Raw genomic sequence first — 11,090 nt, forward strand, 5'->3', positions numbered from 1 at the left:
CGTTTCCTTTTTAGCTTTGTTTTCAAATTTGTTTGAACTTTGTCACTGTATTTTATACACGCGCACACACAACACAACCCTACACGAACCAAGTTATATCGAAAAATTAAGTAAAATTTTCCACGCATGCAGTTTATTTAGGAGGAAAGATACGGTGAAACAAAATAAAACAAGATTACGATTTTAATTATCATGTCATAGTATCTAAAGGGTTTGATACGCTCCAAATAAAATTATTTTCTATGAAAATTATAACAAATTATTTTGTATGAAAATTATAAAAAATTATTTTTTACATCAGAATTATTTTTGAGAATAGTAATAAATCAATTTAAAAAATTATATTTTGAATTAGTTTTACATGTGAGTCATTCATTGATACTCCTAATTTTAAAATGAAGTTTATAAAAAATATCAAAAAAATAATAATCAATGAAGTTACAAAAGTAGATTTGACAAAATTCATGCTAAAGCGGATGTCTTATTTTTTTCTTAATAATATTTTATGTAAATCTATGTGAGTAATATTGAGAGGAGGTTACTTACTTGAGGAATTAATATTTATAGGAAAATGTTAAAAGAAAATATAATATTTTCTTAATTTTTCTTTCTATCAATTCAAGTCTAATATACTTTAGATTTAAATATGTGTTTGATTTTTGTAATTATAAATTTTTATTATTATTTTTTATTATTATTTTAGTCTTCGTTAATTTTTTTTGGTTAACATCTCTATAAATATAATTTTATTTTAAAATAGTTATTTCATCTCATTTATATTAAAAAATTGTAACACTGTTAAAACATACTAATTTTTTAACTAGAATAAACTCAAATATAATTAAATTATAATTTTTTAAACATAAAATTAATTTAAAATATTTAAGTTTTATTTCATAAAAAAACTTAAGTCGTGTCTTTCCATTGTAGAATTACTCAAGTTGTGTCGCAATTCATAAAGTAAAAAAAATCTCAAAAAAATATAATGAATTTGATCAAATGTTCAATCTTGTCACCATAAATAATTTATTCATCACCCCTTACCATTATTAGGTCTATGACTATGACTTTCTTATTTGTCTCTCCTCAATCTACAACCAAATTATACCCCATTTTTAGACTTTTACATATACTCTTCTAAGCTCCCTTAATTTCCACGCTAAGAAGAAAAATTATGATATATAGTTAATTCAATAACTTACCATCGTCCAACAAATACCACTCGACGAAGAAAAAAGATTATGACAACGGTCAATTTGAATTTAAAAATACACCTATGAATCTCAAATTGATGGAGATGTTAACAATGAAAAAGAAAGTGCAATGTAGATTTTTTTAAAGAATACGGTTGAAATATTAATTTTAGGTTAATATTAATTTAATTATATTTAAGTATTTTTTGTTAAAAATAGTTATATTTTAACGGTATCACAATTTATGTAGCAAAAAATTGAATGAAATGACTATTTTAAAATTAAATTATATTTACATAAATGTTAGACCATGAAAAAAACTTACACCGACTAAAATAAAATAAAATAAAAACATAAAAGTAGGAAAAACATATTTAAACAAATATTTTATATAGAGGGGCAATAGTAATTAGTCTCTCCAAAATAAAATATAAATACATATAACATTGAAATATAAGTACTCTATCCCGACTAATCAATTGAAATACAATGTTTGCTTATATAAAAAAATTACAATAATAATTATATAGGCTATATTACATTTGTGGTCTCTTAACTTAATTTCAGGTAACGTTTTAGTCTTTTATCTTTTTTTTCCCGACTTAGTCCTTTATTTTAATTTTAAATGACAATTTGATATTTTATGTTTTAAAATTTCAACAACATTATCCTTTTTTAAACAAGAATTCAAAAAAAAATTCAATCAAAACTCATAAAATTAATTATATTCTTCAATATAATACAAATTTCATCAAATCCGTAATGCAAATCTTCAAATAAACTCATATTTTCATACTTTATTTGATATTATTAGGAATAAATGACTAAATCGGAAAAAAAAAAGATAAGGGACTAAAACGTTACTTGAAATTAAGTTAAGGGACCACGAATGTAATTTAGCCAATTATATATTAATATTAACTGTTGTGAAAATTTTAATTAATTTATTAATGCACTATTTTATTATATTTTGAAATTATTGAAATTAATCATTAATATGTTTTACATTTTTAATAACATTTTATATTTTTAAATTTACTCAACTAATATTTTATTAAATAAATAATAACTTGTGAAAAACAATGTTAACACAGAGTCAATTTTATTAAAGATTAAGTAATAATGATATAATATAAATAATTTATTAAATGAAAAAGCAAACTTAAAACATGGAAACTAAATATTAAAATAAAATAATATGGAATATCAATTATCTAAACCCTAAATTGTTATTAAAAATTCATTTACATTAAGTACGTATAACTATTACCAGTATTAATCTTTGAAATTATAAAATATTAAATATATATATATATATATATATATATATATATATATATATATATTAATTACAATTCATTCTTTAAGAATTATTTATTATATTATTTTTTATGACAATTACTTGAACTATTAGCAAAGTAGTAAGAAATTAGTTACAGTTCATTATTTGATAATTTTTTATGGTAATTACTTGAAGTGTTAAGTTAGATAGTAAAAGTTTAGTGTTTAGGTAGGCATTATTGTTGATGCGATTCTTTAATTTAATTTCATATAACAGTTTAGTTCTTTATTTTTCTTTTCACGATTTGGTCATTTATTTAATTTTATTATAAAAATTTGAAAATATAAAAAATGATAATATGAGTTTATTTGAAGATTTGAATTATAAATTTGATGAAATTTGTATTATATCGAAGATGATAATTAATTTTATGAGTTTTTAAATTTACGTAAAAAAAAGATAACATTGTTAACATTTTAAAATATAAAAGATCAAATTGTTTACTTAAAATTAAATAAATGACAAAATTGAAAGAAAAAAAAAGATAAATGACTAAAATATTATCTGAAATTAAGTTAAGGAACAACATGAACGATTATGTCTTATGTCGTCTAATTACAATTCGTTCTTTGAAAATTCTTTATTAAATTATTTTTTAAGACAATTACTTGAAGTGTTAGCTAACTAGTAAAAATTTTGCGTTGTAACTTCAAGGTTTCAAGTTCAAATCTTTAGGGGACTTTTATAAAATGGTCACTAGTTTCAATTTGATTAATAAAATAATTTTTATTCTCCATTTTATTTTCTAACTAGTAAAAATTTAGCGTTGTAACTTCAAAGTTTCAAGTTCAAATTTCTAGGGGACTTTTATAAAATGGTCACTAGTTTCAATTTGATTAATAAAATAATTTTTATTCTCCATTTTATTTTTTAAAATATATTCACCCATCTCAATGAAATAAAAAATATATATAAATAGATTCGTAAGGTTTAACTCAATTGACAAATATTAATATTGTTAGGCTGAATATCATCTTCCGTGTTTGAACTTATACTTCGTAGTTGTATGCGATTTTTTTTATAATTTAATCTATAAAAAAAATATAAATTAATGTAAAAACTTATAAATATAATTTATATGATAGGAATTGTCTATCTAAAGATTGATTGTTGAAAATATTTCAAAAGTTTATGTAACATTTTCAAGTTATAAGCAATCATAGAATATAAATTATCATCAACAACAATAATATTTGAATATATAAATATATTAGTTTGAATTTTGTATCTCGTAGTTGTACGCGAATTTCTTTATAATTTTATCTATAGAAAAAAAAAAGTTAATGTAAATACTTATAAATATAATTTATATGATAGGAATTTTCAATCTAAAGATTGATTGTTGAAAATATTTCAAAAAATTATGTAACATTTTCAAATCATAAACAATCATAGAATATAAATTATCATCAACAAAGATAATATTTAAATATATATATATATATAATAAAATAGTCATACTATTAAATACTAGATTATATAATATTAAATATTCAAACAATACACACAATTAGTCAAAGAAATATATTAAAATAATGTTAAACTTAACATATATAGTGTATAAATTCAATTGAGTCGTAATGTTATTAAATGTGGTGATTATTAAATATAAAACCGACTTCTTTTTCTTTAAATATAAAAGTAAATTATGTTTCTTCAAATATAAAATCAACTTAGAAATACTACTAAATAATATACTATAGAAATATAAAATACAAATTAACAAATATATTGTAAATAATTTAGAAAAATATTTATTTGATTTCATTGTTTAAATATTTCAAATAAATAATATTAATATTACATATATTTGAATTATTAACTAAGTTTCCTTAATTTTAGATATCAACTAGATACAATGAATATTTTCAAAGTATTTAAAATAATTTTAATATACATAATATGGTGTCCAATATTCATTGAATTATAGATTTTTGGAAAGTAAAATTTTGTCTATCTTTCAAGTTAATGTAATCATAAATTTATTGATAAAAGAAAAAAAAACACACAAAGGGACATAGAACAAAATCCATGTATAATAAATATGAATCAATTTAATTATTTTATAAAATAAATAAAAGTCGGATCCTTTCCCAATGACTACCTCAATAAACTTATTTATATAGTTCACCTTTAAAACCCGTAATAACATCTAAAATTATTATTTTCGTTTTAGTTTCTCGTAATTCTAATGGCATCAAAAATCAATATTATTTCGCCTATGAATAACGAAAATGAAACTCTTTTTTTTAATATCAAATCACTGGACAAGAGAACAAGTGTGACAAAAGACTCTATTTGGTCCGACCACGACCAAATAAACTTTTTTGTCAAAACTAATGAAAAATGGCTCAATCTACCAATAATTGACTTAGAAGTCATGAAGGGTAGTGATGAGGCTGCTATAGCTGCTGCTGCTGAGATTGTAAGGGATGCATGCATGAGGCATGGATTTTTCCTAGTTTCCAATCATGGTGTGGACCAGAATCTGATCAAGGATACTTATCAAAAATTTGACAACATTTTCAAGCTTCCTTTGATTAGGAAAGTTGGTTCTATGAGGCATCCATGGGGATATTCAGGTGCTCATGCATGGCAATTTTCTTCAAAGTTGCCATGGAAAGAGGCATTTACTTTTCAATACAAACACTGTGATGAATCAGAGTCGCAAATTGTTGATTTCTTCAAATCAGTCTTAGGTGATGACCACCAACATGCAGGGTAAGAATCACAAATTTTTATAACAAATTAAATTAATTAAGCTGGTTAAATATATGGTGCATCAATATAACCACTCAATAATGTAATATAGTCAATAAATTAGAAGAATATACAATTGGCCACTAAATTTAGTAAGAAAATTTCATTTTTATTTATCTCTCAAAATTTGGTCACTAACTTTTTTTCATTATAATGTTTTCTTTAAATTGACAAGATAAAGTGTAAATATACAACTTTAGCTAAAAAAAATGTCAATTCACTAAAATTGGCGTCTTATATAACGTAATAGAAAAATTAGAGCGATGCGGATCGGGTAAACCCACCAATTAAATATTTTTGAAAATACATTTTTATTTAGATCATAAATTAAGTGACATTATTTTATACTTTTTATATAATTTTTATTTTTATATTTATTCATAATTAATTAGATTTATTGGACTGATAAGTGATTTCTTCTATATGCAATGTTTTTAAAAGTGAATCCTAATACAATTTAGGAATAAATATAAAAATAAAATTATATAAAAAGTGACACTGTTTTTAAAAGTGAATCCTAATACACTTTTACAATTTACTTTTTTTGAGACCCATCTTGTTTAATACGAATTGAAAGTAGATCAAGATGTGTTTTCTAGCATTGCCTCCCATAGTGTCTCTTATTTATTCACTCAACAAAAAACTTCACAAAAAAATTGTATTTAAAGTTCGTTTAATGTTTATTATTGTACCATATAGACAGACACTATGTTGATCAAAATTTCCTTGACATGTGTTTTTCTTTGCACTTGAAATAGGTTGGTGTGTCAAAAGTATTGTGATGCAATGAAGGAATTATCAGGGGTTATTTTGGAGCTATTGGCTATTAGCTTGGGTGTGGATCGTTTGTATTACAAAAAGTTTTTCAAAGATGCTGAAACAATGATGAGGTGTAACTCTTATCCTTGTGATGGATTTCAAGCTGGCACCCTTGGCACTGGTCCTCATAGTGACCCAACCTCAGTCACCATTCTTTACCAGGACCAAGTTGGAGGTCTTGAAGTTTTTGTTGATAACAAATGGCTTGCTATTCCCCCTCAGCCCAATACCTTTGCCATAAATATAGGTGACACTTTCATGGTATGTAATACTACCTAAAACTATATAAACTCTTAACTTGCATATATATATATATATATATATATATATATATATTACCTTTTTTACATTTATCTCTTTTTATAAGATTTATCTCTTTTTTATAAGACTTATCTCTTTTATATATATATTACCTTTTTTATATTTATCTCTTTTTTATAAGATTTATCTCTTTTATATATATATATATATTACCTTTTTTTATAAGATTTAACAAAAAAAAAATATTTAACTATATTAATTATTACTCTTTTTATTAACATATCATTAATTAATTTACATATTTTTCTACCATCAACAATAAATATTGCAATGAACAATTTTTTTAAAGGGTAAACTTGTAAAAAAATATTTATTAACAAATTTAATACTACTACTAATAATTAATTTTTTTTTTCCATTTTTAATTATCATTATTTCATAAATCAATAAGTATTAGACCAAAAAAATAACTTAAAAGTGAAACTCAAAACTGGGAACAAAAACTTATTTTGATTTTTGAAAATTTCAAAACAGAAAACCATTTAATTTTTGTTTTATTAATTTGTTTATATTGTATATAAAATAATTATATTATAAATTATCGATATTTTTTTTGGGGTTAAATCTGCTCAATTAACGATAAAAATATAATTGATTAATTACATATTTAGTAGGTTTTTATTTAGAATTTTTATCTACTACATAAATATTTATATTAGTGTTCACATACATTTGTAAAATGATTTACGATATATCAATAAATAATTTTAAAACCTTTTATTTATTTCAAAACATTTAATATTCATAGTTTAATGTTTAAAAATAGACAATTTAGTAAATTTAACTTGTGTTTTACATAAAATCTAAAAAAATATTTGCACTTAATTACATTTCTTTATATTCATGAAAATTGTTTTTTTTCTTCTTATAATAGTGAGAGGAGGGAGGGAGTATTGAATATTGTGTGAAAGTGATAATGATGCATGGTATGATGGTAGTATTTTTGTTGAATTAAACATGGTATATATTGACATTTTTTTTAAATTGTTTTTAGGCACTGACCAATGGGATATACAAGAGTTGTCTGCATAGAGTATTGCCTAACAAGGAGGAAACGGGTATAAAGACACTTGCTTTCCTTCTAAGCCCGAAAGCTGACAAAATTGTGAGAGCCCCAAACAATCTATTGGGAAGAGAAGAGGCAAGGAAGTACCCTGATTTCACATGGTCACAATTTTTTGAGTTTACACAAAAGCAATATAAGGCTGGTCCTGACACTCTGCCAAAATTCATCTCTTGGCTTTGCTCTTTTAACCCATCCAAAATATAAGTACTTTGGAGTTTGGATGCTAAAGAATATTGATTTTGTATGATCATTATTTTTTGCATCTTCAGTCAAGTGGGTATAATACCAGCTGAATACTACATACCCTCTTTTTATTTTCCATAATAATGTACACTGGTTTAGTGTTATATCTTTGTTGTTACTCTTTTTTCTATACATACATGTATGTATTAGATGTACAACATAGAAAATAGGTAATTTTGAGTTTCATGTTCATCGAACTGTTTTGAGTAACCAGTGTACCCAAATAATATGAATGAAGCAAATTTTAGGTTTTAAATTTCTGCGTCAATGCATGCTGCTAAGATTTCTGGTACAAAAGAAATATTATTCATGCAAAATTGTAGAAAATAATCTCTCAAGTCGGATACTGAAGTAGAACCACAATAGATGGTAAAGTTATCCCTAAAAAGTTTTTAAAGCCGCTACAACTAAAAAAAGAAATTTGCAACAAAACTCATTAATTAACAGCTGCATCTATGCATTTACTTTGTTTTCTATCAATTTTAATCAATCCTATATTAATAAGATCGAGAAGTTTCTCGATTTTTCCTGTCTTCCAAGCAAAGCTTTAGCTGATAATATATCTATATCAATATGTAAAGATTTTACAACCATTTATTTTGAATTAGAGTTTTTCCACATTGGCGGGGGGGAAGACCCATTACATTACTCTATATCACACTATTTCAGTTTATCTGGAAATTCTGTACAGAAAGCACAGTCCCAAAATGCTTCAAGTTAGCTTGAATAGTGGTTACACAATGGCTTGCTAGTATAATATAAGTTCCAACACATCATGCAGGAACCCGGTAAGATGGATCCACCATTTTCAAGATGAACAAGTTTCCTTTGTCACCTCTTGACACCCTGTTAAATTAAAATGACTACTGAGAAAGTATGACAAGAAGTACTTGACAGTATCTATCTTTAACACATGATGATAGTTAAGCAATTTTAAGTGGAGATTAGGTAGTAAAAATGGCCCAATGCAGTTTATAAACATAATAAAAGAAAAAAAAAGTGAGACTTCTTTATTTTATCTTTACATGTAACGTAATATGGTAACTCACCTCAATTCTTCATCCAAGTATGTAATTTCTAGTTCACCACGAGCTCTTCCAGGAGCCTTAACAGGTATCTAAAAATGTACATTATGATGATCAGACTAATTATGGTACTAACATTTATACATAGTACTCAATTGAACTGCAGAAATACACATACATATTACTAGGTGTAAAAAAAAAAAGAAATACATACACTACTTATTATCGTATTAACTATGGAACTAAATCCATAGAATTGCTGATAAAGGATAATAATTATAACTAATGTGACATGTATGAATTTTGTTGGATCTTGTTAGATAATCTGCATTTGTTAAGAGCTTCAACAGGATTTCATTTTTCATCTCCAAGGGTTCTTAAGTCACCTCATCTAGAATATTACAAAATTTAATTTCAATGACGATGATTATTGAGACTCCGAACACTCACGAAGCCTGCAATTTTAAAGGTGTCGAATTTCACAGCCACTTTCCTTGCATTTAGAGGTGTTAAATCTGCTGTCACCTACACAATATTGATTACTTTATTTACATATCCAAATGCCAGAGTGAGAACACATAAATGGTGAGAACTTATGTCAATTTCACTTAGTGTCACCTGGTTGAAGAATGGCCAAGATTCCATATTTTGGGCCCTGAGAGTATCAACATTGATTGCTTGATAATTTTTAACTGATCTCACAAACTTCGGTCTCTGTCATTACAATATTGAAAATGTTAACTCAAAATATGAAGGCAAAATGTAGATGGCAGAGAGGGAGAAGAAAAACAAAAAGGAAAACAACGAAACCTTTAACTTCATCGTCAATTTATCTATTCTAACATATGAACATACAGAAGTAACACTGTCAAAATGAGCCAGGCCAGATGGTAGTTCAGGATGCCTGTTTAAAATTTAAATGAAGGCTTAAACAAGCGAGCCCGTAGTAGCCCAACAGATTAGCTCACAAACCCTAGCCACCTAGTTGCAACATTTGGATTGCCTTCATTGCAACCTACAATACAACAACTTCATTGAGTTGTGTGTGAGAGGGTGGATTTAGTCCTACATTGCCTAGAGATATGACCTAAGTAGAGCTTATAAAGCTTAGGAGATCTTGACATTACATGTTGGGCTTTTAGGATTAAGCTAGGTTTAACCCAAATTCCAAGATATCGATAGTATAAGCTATTAACAAGGTTTAATCAACTCATTTATTTTATCTTTGAAATCCATTGAAGAATCATGTAGTCTTGTAAAAATAAAAGGGAACAACAAAAGCAAAATATACAAGCAGGAAATTAAGATATTGCTGTAAAAGAAAAAAGACATTGATCATTTCCTTCATTATATGAGTTATAAATAAACAAATCTATAAAACCTAATCGCAACACTAATCAATCTAGCTGCTCCCATTTCCATTGATCATACCAAATCTAATCCAACACACAACAAAGGATCACTAAACTAGCATATAGAAGTAAACAACATGCAATGCTCACCTGAGTTTGCAAAATAGACTGTGAAGTAGTGTACAAAAGCTCCCATTTTCCATCGAGTAAACTAGATTTGAGGGGTTCCTTTGTTGGATTAACTGCTTCAAGTTTTCGTGCAATCTATTTAGAAATAAATTCCAAAAATCAAAAAACAAAAATGCATTCGCATGAAAACTTGAAAAATAAAAAAAAATGCAGAAATCAAAAGCATATATAAAAGTCAACCTGATCAACGGTTTGCTGGTCTTCAGGAGTTGCATCAGCCCCACGATCAAGCTGTGCAATGGCCTCAAGAAGTTCTTCCTTGATGATGTTTGCATCTTTGCCTTTCTTTAAAAAAGAAGGAAAAAATGAAACATTTGTTCTCCATTTCTCAGAGATAACAGCAACGTTGTGACTGTGATTGTGATTGTGATAGATGGAGGGTTTGATTGGAAAGCGAGAAGAAGAAGAATGGAAATGAAGCGGTTTGAGAAGTGAATAATAATGCGTGTTTCCTGAAAGAAGTGAAGAAGAAGATAAGGCCATGGTTAAATTAAATTAAATTAAAATTATTAAATGTGTATGTTAATTCTTTACTATGCCTCACTCAATATAATATTGCTTAAGTTTGGACTTTGGACCAAAATGTTTTCATTTGCACATGTGGGTATCTACTGTCCACCCGAATTTCCACTCTTTGATTTTTATATCAAATGGTCAACATTTTTCTTTTTATTGAGTAGGCACAAGGATCTAGTTTGGTAGGTGTATGAGATCCACTACCCACGGTCAACATGCAATCAATGCTCACTCTCCATCTAAAATTATTAATAAAAAATTAAG

General features: G+C 25.8%; 2 protein-coding genes across 3 annotated transcripts; one reads left to right on the forward strand and one right to left on the reverse strand.

The window, feature by feature from the left end:
• Positions 1 to 4,706: 4,706 nt before the first annotated feature.
• Positions 4,707 to 8,000, forward strand: LOC101500571 (gibberellin 20 oxidase 2-like). Its single transcript, XM_004486180.4, has 3 exons — positions 4,707 to 5,256; positions 6,054 to 6,375; positions 7,430 to 8,000. Exons 1-3 carry the CDS (start codon positions 4,727 to 4,729, stop codon positions 7,703 to 7,705), a joined length of 1,128 nt encoding a protein of 375 aa, XP_004486237.1. The 5' UTR covers positions 4,707 to 4,726; the 3' UTR covers positions 7,706 to 8,000.
• Positions 8,001 to 8,277: 277 nt separating this feature from the next.
• LOC101491904 (probable plastid-lipid-associated protein 4, chloroplastic) lies at positions 8,278 to 10,843 on the reverse strand. Of its 2 annotated transcripts, XM_004485448.4 has the most exons (6): positions 10,491 to 10,843; positions 10,272 to 10,385; positions 9,388 to 9,483; positions 9,220 to 9,294; positions 8,794 to 8,861; positions 8,278 to 8,590 (listed from the first exon to the last, which is right to left on the reverse strand). In XM_004485448.4, exons 1-6 carry the CDS (start codon positions 10,791 to 10,793, stop codon positions 8,518 to 8,520), a joined length of 729 nt encoding a protein of 242 aa, XP_004485505.1. In that variant the 5' UTR covers positions 10,794 to 10,843; the 3' UTR covers positions 8,278 to 8,517. The 2 variants fall into 2 exon arrangements, with proteins under 2 accessions (XP_004485505.1, XP_004485506.1); XM_004485449.4 differs by lacking the exon at positions 9,220 to 9,294.
• Between the last annotated feature and the right edge of the window lie 247 nt (positions 10,844 to 11,090).

The sequence above is a fragment of the Cicer arietinum genome, chromosome 1 (genome assembly GCF_000331145.2).
Source record: "Cicer arietinum cultivar CDC Frontier isolate Library 1 chromosome 1, Cicar.CDCFrontier_v2.0, whole genome shotgun sequence".
Classification (NCBI taxonomy): domain Eukaryota; kingdom Viridiplantae; phylum Streptophyta; class Magnoliopsida; order Fabales; family Fabaceae; genus Cicer; species Cicer arietinum.

Bases quoted from the DNA above. Each gene is read 5' to 3' on its own strand.
- LOC101500571 (XM_004486180.4), top strand. From the start codon at position 4,727: ATGGCATCAAAAATCAATATTATTTCGCCTATGAATAACGAAAATGAA. The intron at 5,257-6,053 runs GTAAGAATCACA...CACTTGAAATAG, and splicing joins GATGACCACCAACATGCAGG to GTTGGTGTGTCAAAAGTATT. The intron at 6,376-7,429 runs GTATGTAATACT...AATTGTTTTTAG, and splicing joins ATATAGGTGACACTTTCATG to GCACTGACCAATGGGATATA.
- LOC101491904 (XM_004485448.4), bottom strand. From the start codon at position 10,793: ATGGCCTTATCTTCTTCTTCACTTCTTTCAGGAAACACGCATTATTAT. The intron at 9,295-9,387 runs GTGACACTAAGT...AATATTGTGTAG, and splicing joins CTTGGCCATTCTTCAACCAG to GTGACAGCAGATTTAACACC. The intron at 8,591-8,793 runs GTGAGTTACCAT...TTAATTTAACAG, and splicing joins TACTTGGATGAAGAATTGAG to GGTGTCAAGAGGTGACAAAG.